This window comes from Limulus polyphemus, unplaced genomic scaffold (assembly GCF_000517525.1).
Source record: "Limulus polyphemus unplaced genomic scaffold, Limulus_polyphemus-2.1.2 Scaffold866, whole genome shotgun sequence".
NCBI classification, from domain to species: Eukaryota; Metazoa; Arthropoda; class Merostomata; order Xiphosura; family Limulidae; genus Limulus; species Limulus polyphemus.
Window position 1 is genome coordinate 185,830 of NW_013666476.1, and position 16,012 is coordinate 201,841.

At 30.3% G+C, this 16,012-nt stretch overlaps 1 protein-coding gene across 1 annotated transcript in view; it reads left to right on the top strand.

Moving 5' to 3' along the window:
* LOC106460942 (ubiquitin carboxyl-terminal hydrolase 8-like) overlaps nucleotides 1-16,012 on the top strand; it is a 71,501-nt gene that overhangs the window by 32,293 nt on the left and 23,196 nt on the right. The window contains exons 9-16 of the mRNA XM_013920697.2: nucleotides 1,826-2,484; nucleotides 5,148-5,242; nucleotides 5,851-6,020; nucleotides 6,953-7,145; nucleotides 9,327-9,423; nucleotides 11,224-11,354; nucleotides 14,296-14,401; nucleotides 14,914-15,018. Coding sequence (XP_013776151.2) covers nucleotides 1,826-2,484; nucleotides 5,148-5,242; nucleotides 5,851-6,020; nucleotides 6,953-7,145; nucleotides 9,327-9,423; nucleotides 11,224-11,354; nucleotides 14,296-14,401; nucleotides 14,914-15,018 — 1,556 coding nt within the window. The remainder of the gene's footprint in view (nucleotides 1-1,825; nucleotides 2,485-5,147; nucleotides 5,243-5,850; nucleotides 6,021-6,952; nucleotides 7,146-9,326; nucleotides 9,424-11,223; nucleotides 11,355-14,295; nucleotides 14,402-14,913; nucleotides 15,019-16,012) is intronic.

The following is a 16,012-nucleotide window of genomic DNA, read 5'->3' on the forward strand; positions in this document are numbered from 1 at the left end:
TTCCTCATCATTAGAATTTAAAAAAAAAAATAATATATATATATATACACACACACACACATTCACATTTTCTTACTATAATGGATGTAGCATGTATGTCAGTATTTGTTTATGTAATCAACACTCCTGCACCTTCTATTGAATGGCACTACAAACAAAAACGTATATAAATTTCACACTTTGGGTATTCAAGATTCAGACAATTAGAGAAATAACTGTGGCATGTGCAAGAAATTTTTCTAAATTTTTTTCAATGAGGTATGAATACTATGATTAGTAATTACTAGCACAAACAGCCACCCATGTGGTGGCATTTACGCTAGTATATATAATGGCAGTACACTTTTTTATGACTTGTTCAGGCACTGAAGCAAGAAAACTGTCATAATTTTTTTATCTTTTTAGTGCAGTCAGACAAATTTCCCCATATTGTCTTGTTTAATGCATAAAAACATGATCTAAATATACAATCACCATCTTTAAAGAAAGATATGTACTTATCCATAAAAACAGTAATAATATACCAGCACAACAATGCATAAAGGATTAAAGAATTAACAAAAGATACAAAAAACCTGATTAGTCTCTACAGGCCAAGCTAGTCATTCTTGAGAGACATAGTGAAAATGTTCACAGAAACCCACCACAGACAGGGTATTTATTCCATTACTTGTTCTTGTAATATTAGTCAAACAAAACTATCTCTTTCATCTAAAATAAAGGAACATAAAGGATACTTTTGTCAAAAGGAATTTGAAAATTGGCCTTAACATTACATGTTCATATAGTCACCACAAAATTAATTCTAATCAATCAAAAATCATTACAAAACCCAAATTATTCCATCAGTGCAACACAAGAGAATCAACAGAAATATTTAAAAATAGAGAAAAGATGCTCAGTAATGAAATGTGATTTGAACTCGACTCCATTTGGAAGTAAGTTTTTCTTCTGCTGTTAGTGAACCTTGACCTCTCTAGGACTATTTTGAACCTGATTGTAAAAGACGTTATGTACAGTATTATTCCATCCCCTGGGAATGACATGCTTGTCTTGTTAAAATTAGGTTTTTCTTTTTAATTCTTTGTGCATTATTGTGCTGGTATGTTATTACAGTTTTTCATAATCTTTGTTATACACCTTTGCATCAAAACTTGTTTTATTATTTCGACACAGAGAGTAAAGCAATCTTGTTTCTGAACCCATTTGTGACTGGAACCACAATCAAACATCTGACACTTTGCTTGAATTTTAACATAATTTAATTCTTTCTTTTAGAATACCTGTTGTGACTGTGGCTGTACATTTTAATTATTTGTTAACATTACCTGTTGATCATTATATTACAGACAAGTACAAATCAGTTATTCATCATTAGTTTTGGTTTTGTATGTGTTTTATCATAATGGCATCAGTAATCTGCTTATACACTATCTTACCAAAAGTCATGTGACACAGGTAATTATGAATAAAAACATGTCTTTATTCCAAGAAATTAATAGCATGTTGGCCCTCCTTTGGCCTTAATAACTGCTTCAATATGGCATACAAGTTTGAAATGACTTTTGAGCGAACTGCTGATCACCTTTATAGGCCAGACTATTTACCTATTTCATTGTAACACCCATTTTCCTGCAATCAGAGGTGTGTATATGAAAAGTCAGATGAACAGCTTTTTTCCATATGAAATGCTTTACTTTTTTGTCTTATAATTATCCTAATTGGTTCATTAAATAACAATTATTCTTTCATATGAAATTATTTAAAAATTAAAAGTACTTATTAGGTAATAATATATATGTATCTGTGTTGTTTGTTTTTGCAGCTGAAGTTGATTATCCAAATCTAGATGAAGCTTTTTCAGAATCCTCTGACTCTTCATCACCTGTTCAGGACAATACTAGTTTCACAGTTAAGTTTCAAGATCTTTCATTCAAACCAGTCAGTACACCACCACCAGTTGTTAACAGAAGTACTAAACCCTCATCTTTTGTTGAAAATACAGATAAAAAGAAAGCTTTCTTCAAAGAAAGAGTAGATCAATCATCTTTTGATTCAGTATCCATTGACAAGTCTTCTGGTCCAGAGAGCAAGAGTCTATCACCGAAAACTATCCAAATCCCAGATAGAAAGTTGAAACCCAAATCAACACCATCAGCAAGCTCTGACACAAAACTATCCATTGACAGGCTGTCATCACCTGTCAAAGGTTCTGTGGAACAAGACAGAGAACAAGAATTACAAATTAAAGAACACGCAGTAGCAGAACAAAGTTTAGATATAGCCAAAGAGCAATTAGAAAAAGAGAAACAGTTTGAAGCTTTAAGATTAAAAAGAGCTTGTGAAGCGGAGGAAGGTATGAGAATAGAACTTCAGAAACAAGAAGAAGCTTTGTTGGAGAGAATAAATGCTCTTGAGGAAGAGAAAAGAAAGAAAGATTTAGAAATGCAAAAGATCCAAGATTATTGTGAAAAGATGAGACAGGTATGGGGTTAAATAAATTTGAAATATTAAGTTCAGATCTAAAGAACCATTTAAAACTGAACCATATCATCTATATATGTAAATACTATCATTTATATACATTATTTTGTTTAATTTTCTGCTTTTTTTATTGAAACTTAGTAAAACTTATATTTTAAGATAAAACTTATTTATTTATTAGTATTATTATACAGTATTCCTAATGATTGAAGTTTGAGTGACATGTTTACATTTGAGGTTTTAAATGACACTATTAATCATTGATTTTAAAAGTATTCTTAAGTTTTCCAAACATTTAGGATACAGCCTAACTTCATTACAATTTAGTCATTGTTAAACACAAATAAATAGTTAGTCAGTTTACCAAAATTAAATAATCTTTGATGTAGGAAATAATTTGTTGCATGTTTTTTAACTTTTTCAGACATGAAAAGCATTTTGTAAGAAAGTTTTAGTTGCTTTCTTATTTTTAAAAATAGATTTGAACTCTTAAATGCACATTTTATTTGTAAAATCTTAATACTGGATTAATACCTCTTAAAGAGAGAAGGTGTAGTATGATGGTGTTACTCATGGTTTATTTGGTCATTAACTATGTGACTGAAAAATATTCAGATAGTAGACAATTAGCAACAATGCAATCTGTGGAGCTGAACTTGTGTGACTGGTTTCTATAGAGGTGAAATGTTTCTAACCAATCAACTTAAAATTTAATCTGATCTATGCCTGAGGTGAACAAGTTGTTCCACTCATAGTTAAAACAAATTAAATACAAAGCATGTTAAAATATTATATAGGTTTTGTTTGATTAGGGACTTAGCCAATTTTACATGAAAATTTTATATCTAAAAATATAATGCTCTTGTGTTTCTTAAGTAGTCAGATTCATCAACAGTTGGTAACATTAAGAAATTGGCAGAAAATTATCATCATCTTGTAGTATTATTGCATTTAAATTTACAGTTGATTTTATATATATATACACAAAAGCAACCTAGAAAAGTGTAGTAAGTAAAATTGTTGAATAATTTTGTAACTTTTGTTTTGTAGACTTGAAATTCATTTTAAATTATTTTGTATATGAAAGGAAAAACACCTGAAATTACAGAATCACTCTCAGTAAGGTTATATATATTTTAATTTCACAGCTTGTTGATTAGAGCAAAATTTCTTTGTTCATGAAAAGGCCCAGAATGGCCAGGTGGTTAGGGTGCTCAACTCGCAATCTGAGGGTCGCGGGTTCAAATCCCCATCCCACCAAACATGCTCACCCTTTCAGCTGTGGGGGCATTATAATGTGACAGTCAATCCCACTATTCGTTGGTAAAAGATTAGCCCAAGAGTTGGCAGGGGGTGGTGATGACTAGCTGCCTTCCCTCTAGTCTTACACTGCTAAATTAGGGATAGCCCTCGTGTAGCTTTGCACAAAATTCCAAACAAAAAAAAAGTTCATGAAAAATTACCATTCATGTGCAATCCATTATTCCTCTTACATTTATACTTATATTTGCCTATGGAATTCAAATATTTAATTTTTCAGCAGAAATAATGGCAAAGTATACAGAAGAAGGGCCACATTTTTAATATTTGGTTACTTATTAAATATTAATACTTACATCCACTCTATAAAAAAATATTAATAAAGTACAACTGAATCTAACATTCAAATCAAAATTAGATACTATAGTTTTATATTTTATTATCACAGTTATTGTAATTTCCTTCACAACACTATTTACATGTGAAAGCATTTTTCGGTGTGGGAGTGTGAATGTCAGTACATAAAAATACATCTCACCTTTTTATTAGGGATGTGCATATGAGAGCTGGATTTTGTACCCTGTAACATTCTGTGCATTTTATCACGGCTTACAGTAAGGTAGATCATCATGTTCCAGAATAGTTAGGCTTGTTTTGGATTTTCTCAAATGAAGACATTATATTGAATCCTACCATAAATATGGAGTAAAGAAATTTAATTATGAAATCATTTATGGTATGAATTTGCATGTGACAAATTATACATATTAATACGTCATATTTGATAATTGTGAGGAGGCTGCTACTGTACTAGGCACCATGTGTGTATTGATTGATTTCTTGTCAGCAGCTTAGCTGATTTGTCATTCTGGAGAAACATTTTACATTTTAACCCAAAATGTAAAACCCAATACTAAAAGAATGAATTAGCAAGGTGAATATCAAGAACATACAACTTTTGAAATTCATCGGAGTTCATTTTAAAAATAGTTGTGTTTTCATGTGTAGCATTAACTAAACCTGTACATCTAAGGGAAATTGTTGTGATTCATTTGAAAAATGTTGCGGTGATATACATAAATTTAAAAAGTAACTTACAAAAATTCATTTATTGTTATAAATGGTATATTTTGATCCATTAAAAAAATTTTCATTTGAATTTATTATGAAAAAAAAAAGAGTGAGAAGCACAAGATAAGTTGTCATTTACATGTCATCCCAAGAGATTAAAAACAAAATAATAAATTTTGTTTTCAAGTATTTTCAGTGCTGATCATTTTTATCAAAAGTCACCTTTGATGTTCATGTGCAGTCTCATATTTTTGGAACTTCTTTTGGAGTAGTTAAAGATATTTCAGTTTCTTTTTTGTTACTATAACTGAAATAATTTCTTACAACAACAGCAATTAAAAAAGCATGAACAACAGAAAAGTGAAGAACAAGAAAAGCTCGGTCAGATAGAGGCCATAAAGAAAACAGTTCTACAAGAAACCGAAAGGTGTGGAAATTTGTTTTTGTTTTTTATCTGTTAAATTGAATAATTCTACTTAATGGTCCACCACAGGGAAGTGGAATGTGCATATGTGCACGTGGTTGGTTGTCATGTTTGTTAAAGAAACTAAAGATGTTTCACTATTTGATAATAATAGCATTCAATGGGGAACTTGCATACTGTAAAAAAGACGTAAAATCTAAGTATTTAAAAGCGTAATTTCAAAAACATCTTCATATTTAATTCAGAATCTTTCTGAGATTTTAGTTTGAAGAATTTGTTTTAATTGTAATTAACTATATGAGAATTAAAGGATTTTCAGTAAAATTAGTAAAAAGATTTTTGAAGTCATATGCTAAAAAATGGTGGATCATTTATCATGAAACAAAATGAAAATTTTATGTAAGCTTAAAAATAATACAGATTTTTAAAAATAAAGCTCTAAATAAATGTCATTTAGTATTTTGGTCATTTTTTACAAGTTATTTTACTGTAAACTTTCAGATTGAACAGAGTATTATTCAGATTTTACAAGATAACATTTCCATTGAATTAATAAGTGTAAAGTATCCAGATGGATTTTGTGCAATTTATTTAACCAACAATTATTTTAGGTTGCGACGAGAAAGAAAACAAAAGGAAAAAGAACAAGAAGAACTTTGCAAACAGAAAGAAAAGGAGAAGCATGATATGGAAATGAGAGAAAAAACAAATAAGAAGTCTCAAGAAGATAATGTTCATGCAAAAGCACTTTCAAAGCATGCAGCAGGTAGTGAAGTCAAAGGTAAAAACACGTTATTCTTTTCTGTTAAATTTGTCCATTGTTAAACCTAAAAAACCCTATTAGGTTTAACTTAGTAGTGATTATACAAATATGGTACAGGTGTGAGATTATGGTTTTTCCAGGTAATGTTTATAACAATCAGGCAGAATTTAATGATGTTTTAGAAACGGTATTTAACCTTTTCTCACATATAGCTTTCCTGATTTAATGCTGCTCTCTCTATATGTGAACTTTTCCAGTCCACAGTGAGTCCATGAGCAGTTCATATTTCTTATGTGATATTGAAATCATTTATTACATGGTGTGGTTGACATTTTACAATCTTATTCAAGATTTATTTTGTACAGACCAATTTTGTCCATAATATTCCTATTAGGAATCTAGATAAAGCAAAATGAACAGCCATTTGTCTCTGTGGTTGCTCAGATTCCAACACTTTAAGAGCTATGACAACTTGTTCTTTTGTCATAAACTTCCTTTTGCCACCTATATCTATCATTATCACATAGTCATACAGAAGCATTAGCCATAATTGAAATGAATAAATATGTAAAAAAACAAGTAATAAAATAGAGGTTTCTTTTGTGAGTTTGAATATTATGTGCAATATGTGTGGAAACAGTTGTCTATTCTCATTGTAGAATACAGTTGTGAAATGTTGTATTATGATGTGCTCTTTTTTTGTCTTGTTGTTAACTGTTTATACAGTTAACTGTCTTTTGTATTATAACAAGGTTGAAATTAGGTAATGGTACCAAGTATACTGTGATGTCAGAAGAAAATGCCCCCAGTTTAGTAAAAAAAAGTTGTAATGGGTATTTCTGTTAATAGAAATATATTTTTAAAAGAGCACTAAGTTTGAAAAACGTTTTGTGTGAAGTTTACTAAAAAATATATAGATTTACAGTAAGTATTTTAATGCTGATTTTTAGGAAGACCTAGCTCAGCAAAGGAAGGAGAATATAGTGTTCGATTAAAGGAAGATGTAGATCATGAAGACTTATCTTCTAAACGTGGTTTATCACGTTCACACTCTTCTCCAAACATTGCTCAGATGATTGCTGAAGAAAATGACCAATCAGTGAAAGTACGGATGCCAGAATTTGATCGCTCTCTCAAGCCAAGGTTATAAGTTCAGATTTGTATTGTCTTTACTCACAAATTAGGAAGTACATTCTTAATGAAACTACAAAAATATTAATTATTTTGATACGTATACACATGAATAACTCCACATCACTATATATGTTATTTACTGTACATAAATCTTATGAGCTTTTCTTTTTTTCCGGTTCAAAGTAGAGCTAATATAAAAAAATAATGGTGTAGTATTATTATAGGTCAAATATTTATAAGAATAAGTTTTAGACGTATGAAAAGCATACAATATCATACTTAAGCAATAGATGCACTGCAACTACTGCTCTTTAAAGCTCGTAATGTGAGTTAATGAATATAAAAACAAGAGTTAACACAGGTTTTCTCCTTGCTAAGTCTGATAGTAGCTTTAGTTATAAGACGTAAAGTTTACTACTTTACAAGTGGTTAATCCTGATGATAACACCTTTTGCAACACAACCAAAAGTTTGCTACATTAAAGAAAAAAATGGATAAGTCTGTTGACAGCTTTTTTAAGCATAACTGAAAGTTAGTCTATTTTGGTTTTGAACTGATACATTCTTCCCATATAATTTTGTTTGTCTATTTTGGTTTTGAATTGATATTCTTCCCATATAATTTTGTTTGTCTATTTTGGTTTTGAACTGATACATTCTTCCCATATAATTTTGTTTGTCTATTTTGGTTTTGAACTGATACATTCTTCCCATATAATTTTGTTTGTCTATTTTGGTTTTGAACTGATACATTCTTCCCATATAATTTTGTTTGTCTATTTTGGTTTTGAACTGATACATTCTTCCCATATAATTTTGTTAGTCTATTTTGGTTTTGAACTGATACATTCTTCACATATAATTTTGTTAGTCTATTTTGGTTTTGAACTGATACATTCTTCCCATATAATTTTGTTAGTCTTTATTGAAGATTTTATGTATTCATTTTACTTTTTTACTGGGTGGGCATCCTTGCAAGGGAAGGGAGGGTTTAGATTGTATTATACATTAAAAACTGACACAATCTAGCCTGAGGCAAGAGTAAAGCAGGTTAACATAAGTATTTTTATGGTAAATGGTATGAAACAACTTTTGTTTGCTTCTTCAGTAATTGAAATAACATATACATTTTTCTGCTTTATTATTATTTTCATCCAAAGTAACGTTTGGTAGTACGTAGCAATCATGGATGTAGAGCAATTGATATTAACTAGGATACAATCAAAATTAATTCTTTGCTGAAAGCTCCTGGTGTAAAAGGTTTGAGTACATTTTGTGTATTAGAGGTGTTAACAAAAAATATTATTTTTTGTAATCAGAATTTAACCTTAAAAGAAGTGCTGCTCAAAACGTACATCACAAATTTATGAGAAGTTTTGTCATAAGAAACATTTTTCTTTAAATCAGTGACCTACATCTATTTGATTTACTAGTGTTTCAAAGATTGTTGCTTTGTCTCATTTAAGACTAATGTTTATTTTTCAGCACATTATTATGTTTTCTTGGTCTTTATTAGACTTTGCGCAGTTCCACAATCTTTCTTGGAGTTTATAAAGTTTTATAGTTTCATGAAGGTTTTACAGCTATACTATCTTTCTTGGGGTTTGTACAGTTCTACATAAAATTTTACTTGTGCCCTATGATTTAATATAATTCTCAAGAGCAAAAATGTCTTGCGAGGCTCACTAGGTACATAGAACACAAACCCTATGATATATTTGTACCAATTTTAGTTTTAAAGCACTTTACTGACCAGTCTATTGCCTCAGTGTATTTTTTGAGAGACTTACCAAGCTTTTTCTTGTAGGATTTAAATGTTCAAGGCTAAAAATTAATTTTCTGTGTTTTATCCAAAACCTCTCACAATGTCATGCAACTAAAGCAACTCTTTAAGTGAAAAAATGTTTAATCATTAATGTCAGTATTCATTATATTGGTTAGCTTTCCTGAATTATTAGATGTACATGGTTGGTTTTTCACTTGATTTTTTTGTACATTTGGGTTGGAATGTTTGTGCTAAATGTATAACTAGATGGTGCATATTTTGATATGCTCACAAGCCAAATGCTATCAGCTTTTTAATTCTGGAAACAATTTTATGTGTCTACTTAAAACTGTAGAAGGTAATAAATACCTCTCATATCCACTTCTTTTATGTTTGCTTTATAAGTGTTGCTTTTTATTTCAACAGAAATGAAATTTCATCGTCTCCCACACATTATGGAGCAAAATTAGTGGAACTGAATGCTGCTCGCTTGCGAAACCTTACTCCGGTATATGGTAATCAGGTACGTGATCTTATTTATGGAGCAGTGTGTTTTGTTGATGAATTAATTAATGTTTCTATAAAAATGTGTTATTCATTGCCTGATCTCATAGTACTGTTTTTCAAAACTATCCTAAATTACCTGCGTCAGAAATCATTCTGTTATATTGTAGAGGTTTTGATGCTTCTGTTCTGAATAACTTGTAGCTGTTGGAGAGGGGAGAAAACTTGACTGTGCTCAACAAAGAAGGAAGAAATTGTGTTGATATCACTCATTTTGTCAGACCATTGTCTTAGAGTGGTATCCTACAGTCCTAGATTATCTACATCAGGGATTATCCGCATAGCACATTTTAGAGGAGACTAACCACTTGTTCACACATTTGTGTCACCCCACCAGACTAACCCCTTGTTCACACATTTGTATCACCCCACCAGACTAACCCCTTGTTCACACATTTGTATCACCCCACCAGACTAACCCCTTGTTCACACTAACCTGTGCAAACTTTTGTATCACCCCACCAGACTAACCCCTTGTTCACACTAACCTGTGCAAACATTTGTATCACCCCACCAGACTAACCCCTTGTTCACACTAACCTGTGCAAACATTTGTATCACCCCACCAGACTAACCCCTTGTTCACACTAACCTGTGCAAACATTTGTATCACCCCACCAGACTAACCCCTTGTTCACACTAACCTTTGCAAACATTTATATCACCCCACCAAATGGGAAAGGCTTGCACACCAGATTGGAGACAGTAAAGAAATCTTTATACACATATAATGTATCGAGAATGACCACTGTAGTATATAATCTTTAACTGGTGCAGTGATTGGAGCATGTCAGGGTTGACTACATCCTGTTTGTGAGGATGCCAGCGAAATGCGAAACACCTGCATGAAAATTCTGAACAATTAGCTTGAATATATATGAATAAAAAGAAGTTTTTATTATAATTATAGAAGTGCAAAATACTGGAATTTTCAACTGCCATACTAGGTATTCAGAAAAAAAGAAGTACAGGTAAGACAAGGACTTAGAATTTCAAGATTTCCAGCATGGCTGAATCTGTTATTTTAGGCTTTGTCAAAGGAAATAAATATGTTATTGCATTTGAATGCTAAGTGATCAATGCTGAAAAGAAAAGTAACTTATTTTTTGTCAATGTTGTTGGTATAGATTATAAATCCTATTGTCATACTGCTTACTTGAATATAGAAGTGATGATATATTGGCTCAGTATAAAATTTATTTAATTAAAATAATAAATTCATAACATTCTAAAAACAGCAACATAGTCACAAAGCCTTCTGTAAGTCAGTTATGAAAGGAAATTTTTTTTTTTATGGTGAAGCTTCAGAAAATGAGGATCTTTAAGTGAATCATGAAGTGAAAATAAAACATTAGGCAAAAATCGTCCCCTTCACATTAAGTCATATATGCACCTATATTACCTACTTTATTGAATTAATATGAGTTAAAATTGATTACTGATTCCAGTCTATTGCAGGAGCAAGACAAAAGAAATGTGTACATTTTTCTGTGATAACAAATGAGAGAGTGGAAAAACAGTAGGGCTGTATTAAAGAGAAGAAATGAAGCTAAAAGACTAAAAAAAGATTTAAAAAACATTATTTGTTCACTCTTAGGTTAATGAAAAGTCTTGCATATCAAATGGGCTTATTTAAATAATATTTTTGAACATTTTCCTACACAGTAAGCAGATTATAGTTACTGAGAATTATATTCAAAATGCTGTATAAGTTCTATAAAAGTTTTTAAAATTTGTTTCTTATAAAACCTATTTATAGGGTCAAGCAGGGACAGGTCTGAAGAATTTGGGAAACACTTGTTTTATGAATTCTGTGTTGCAGTGTCTTGTAAACACTACCACTTTTGCCATACATTTTATTTCTGGCCGGTATAAGCGTCAAATAAACATGTAAGTCTATTTATAGGAAACACTTCTGTTATGAATTCTGTGCTGCAATGCCTTGTAAACACCACTACTTTTGCCATATCTTTTATTTCTGGCCAGGATAAGTTAATTTTAGAAAATTAACTTTTGTTTAATTCAAAATTGCAAATAAAAATTATTATTCTTTAGTTTCTTTTCTGAAGACTTAATTTTTTTTGTAAACAGAAATGAGATTTAAGCATTCAGCTTGTTTGCAATGAATATATGTATGTCACTTACATTGAATTATTAAGTAGTTATTAGTGTTGATTGAGGAGTTTTTAAAAATGTAAATTAGTTCAGCTACAGTTTCTTGTTTTCTGTGAGACATGAGAATTTAGTTTTTGAATAAATCAGACAAACTGTTATTTGAAATTGACTTCCTCATCGTGTTTTTTTTTACTTGTATAATTCAGTGGTATTTCATGATTGTAACGCTGTGTTTGTGAAATGACAGTATGTTGTAGAAATAATTCAAAATTGTCTTTTTAATTATGTGATGCCTTCTTGAGAGTACAGTTTGGTAATTGAAGGTAAAGAATCAGTGTTAACATACTCAGTAAAATAATATAAACTAGGATTTATTAGTTTCAATCTTGAGCCTTCTTCAGGTGCTTCCACTAAACTAGTTACAACATACCTGCTGACAAGTACATATATATATTTTATAAGAGATAATCACATAGAAACTATATGTCATACATACCATCTGTCAGTGTTAAAGAAAGTATTGCCGTTGATCGAATGAAAAAGGCCAATTGACTAGTAACTGATGGAAGCAAAGCTGCAAAACGATGGTCATGTATTAGAAACTAAAAGAGCATTAACTACCCAAATAAAGTAATAGATAATGTTATTAAAAAGAGGTTTCAAAACATCAAAAAATAAATCAATCCAATGGAACTTATAAATAACCTTTCATATCTGAGGCTTTGTTTAACCAGACAAGAAAAATTATCTATTAATTAAGATTCAACATTCGTCTCACTCTTTCCTGCAGATTTATGTTAAACGATAGGCTATTACATTCTAACTTGATGCTTAACTTTCTTCACACCCACCTCTTGTTTTTGATCTCAGTATTGTTTTCATATGGGTAAATGTAGACTAAACATTGCTATATATCAACTGAGATGCAAATTATGTCCCACCCAATGTACTTACATGAGGAAACTAGAGGATCGTCTAACACATTCACTGCTGAGAACACATGTACTTGTTTAGCATTTGTCGTGTGTGCTCGCAACACGTGCATCATAAATAAAAAATATGTAAGAATTACATGTTTTTGATTTGTTATTGTTGCTATTACTTAATTTGAAAATACAGTGATATTGCACTAAAATTCTTATCAGCACTTGCCACAGATGATGCCAAGCCTCGCAGCAGTTAAGGTGTTAAGGAGTGATCATGTGAAGACCAAAGGGATGTTAAAAATAAGATGTGAGATACACCAATAAGTTTCCCATTTTCAGGCTTTTCACAGATCCAGAACAGCTGGCACCCCTTAGCTCACCTGTGATATTCTATGCATAAAATGACAAATGATGCTGATGGAAAAATTTTAGAAACACTTCTGATGATACAAAAGTATCTATGTATAAGCAATAGACTTGGCTAGAAGTTAATTAATTAATGATTGTTGTTAAATATGTACAGAATGTATCATAATATGGTTTTAATTTAAATTTAATTAATTTGAGGTTTCCTGAAGAGTTTTATTTTATTTTATTAAGTGTTTTTGAATTGTTTGTATTTTGTTTAAAATAACTTGATTTAGCTCAATTTAATCTAGTTTTTCATACGTTATGTATAAAGAATTTTCCTTCATAAAAAAATTGTTTTTAACAGTGGTTTGCACATAACATATAGTTTATAGTTGATGATTTCTATGTGACAGTCTCTGTATAGTGTGTGTGTAAGTGCCAGCTGGTACGTTGTAGTTTGTTTAATATAAGCAGCTAATGAAGGTTCAAAGCCAAAAAAAAAGTTGTGTTACTAATAAATCATTATTTTATTGACTGTTAACACTGAATTTTTATCTTGAAAAAATCTGAAATTGTTTTAATGTATATCGTTACTTTACGCATTACATTTGGGCCATAATTTAAGATAATAGCAGGTGTCATGAATATATATACAATAAGAACTGAAATCTACTAGTCTAATAAGAGTTTTGAGTTTTGTTTCATGTAAATTTGACAAATAGATAGCTAACTTTTTTTTTTATAAATAATCAAGGATTGAACTTTTGGCTATTTTCTAATTGGTTGTACTTCACACACAGTGTAATGATTATGTGTAATTGTTACAAAATAAATGTACGTAATGTGTACAGGTGCTGGTACTTCTTTAGTGATCTCCCAAACCCTATCCAGTTGGTTATCATGTGCCAGTTTAAGTATGGTTTGTAAAATATATTGTTGAATTATATAGTAGAGTCATGTATAATAGCACATGAGGCAAAGATTTAAGAAATATATTACTACTAAAATAAATAAAGGAACCAAAAATATTAAAGATATTTAATCCAAACATTTTAACTAGTGACATCATAAAAAAAGATTTATCTGTTATACTTTTGATACTTTGTGAATGTGCCCTAAATTGCTATTACTTAAATCTTGAACAAAGGAAGGTAAACTAGTGATTTATAAGTTAAATATAATACATTTAATTTCTTTTGAGCAATATTTCTGAAAGGTTTGAAACTTTACTGTAGGCAGTAATGATGAGCAAGCACTCATCATGTGAAGCCTAACGGTCATACATAATGAAAAATGGTAACTAATACAGCTTATTGTTACCATCAGTTTTTAAGTTTAATACTGTAGCCACGTCTGATTTCCAATAAAAATGTTAAATATTGAAGTCTGATTTAAAATCAGTGTTGTTTGTTGAGATTTTTATTTTTCAATATTACCAGAGAAAACAAGCAAGGTACTAGAGGAGAATTAGCTGAAGAATTTGCTATCATTGTTAGAGCCATGTGGACTGGCCAGTACCGGTCAATAGCACCCAAAGACTTTAAAGTGAGTATAAATATTGAATTTCAGTGTAGATAGATAGAGATAGTTTGATGCTTCTTATGAAATGTGTTCTTATGTACATGATAACAGGGAGAATTAATTTTCAGGTCGAAGTATGGGTAGGAACAGTTTATTATGTTCTTTGTTCTATTCACATTGTCTCTGTGAAAGAGAAGGATTTGGCATTAAACTTGACTTTTAATCTAAATGTAGGTTTTAACCAGTTAAAGATTTTATTTAAGTTATTAAGTGTAAATGTTATGAATTCATAATGGCTTATAGTAATGTTTTGCTCAAAGGTTTATAAAGATACACTGCATATAGCGCCTGTTCATTTGTAATGTTAAAATGTAGAGAAGGTTTGTGTAAATGTGTTCATAGATGATAAGGAACATTGAGATGATGTTATAAGGAAATGTAGTACATTTGTTATACTGTTTCAAAAATATAGCTAGTTAATAACAAATGCGTACTAGTTTTGGTCACTTTGTAATGTGTATGTTTTCTATTTCAAGAATGTAGTAGGAAAGCACATCCCTGGCTTTTTAGGATATGAACAACAAGATTCTCATGAGTTTTTAGTCATGCTTTTAGAAAAGTTGCATGGAGACTTGAATAGGGTGAGTCTACTTGTTTTTATTATTTGATCAGTGCTTATTTTTGTTTTGTAGATCTTAGGTTAAAAAAAGGTATTTGTTTTAATTAAAACAAGGTTAAAATCAGTTAAATCTTCTTCAGTTTTGAGTTTAATATATTAAGTTAATTAGGATTGAGAACATCTTGTAATTACGTGGTGTCCTCAAAGAGTGTACTTGTATCCTAAACTGACAATTTGGAACAACAAATGATGAAACTAACATGGGATAATCTTTGAAAAGTAGAATACTAGTCTTTATGTAATTGAAGTAGTGGGTTGAATACTATTAGCACAACTGTTAAAATGTGCAATCAGTAAATCAGTTTTTCTAGAGACAGTTGAGAGTGTGTGAGGGAAGTTATATTTCAGTACTAGGAATAATAAGTGGCACCTCTGGATGTTGTTTTATTATGTATGAGTAAGAGTAACAAAATGAAAGTATAAAAATATTTCAACTTGTAAAAGTGATCATAAAAACTTAAGGCATAATATATGCATATTACCATGTATAACCAGTGGAATAGTATAAAACTGTTAAAAAAAAAAGTATCTTATAATGTTAGCCTGCTTTTGTATTTTTGGTATTGGTTATTTACAAAACAAAAGATAAAGGCACAAAAAATTTTTTGTTTGCTATACTAAAGGTAAAGCATTGGATTTTTGAAGAAATGTATTTTTACTTTTGAGGCCATATTATTTGGAATAGGAAATTGATTGAAAGGAAAGTTGAAATGTTGAGAAATATTTATGAACTGTTAGCATTTCAATCAATTAACTTCTTTTGTTTTTTATTTATGTTTCGACCTGTGTAATAATATCTCTAAGAACCAGTTGAAGAAGAGACGTATTTGTGAAAAACATGAAAATTTTTTTAATGTCGTGTATGCCTTTTTTTTTTAAAGAAAACTTGTTTAGTTTTGTAAATCATTATGTCATTAAGAAAGAAATAGACATATAATAGTGTAATACTTGAAAAG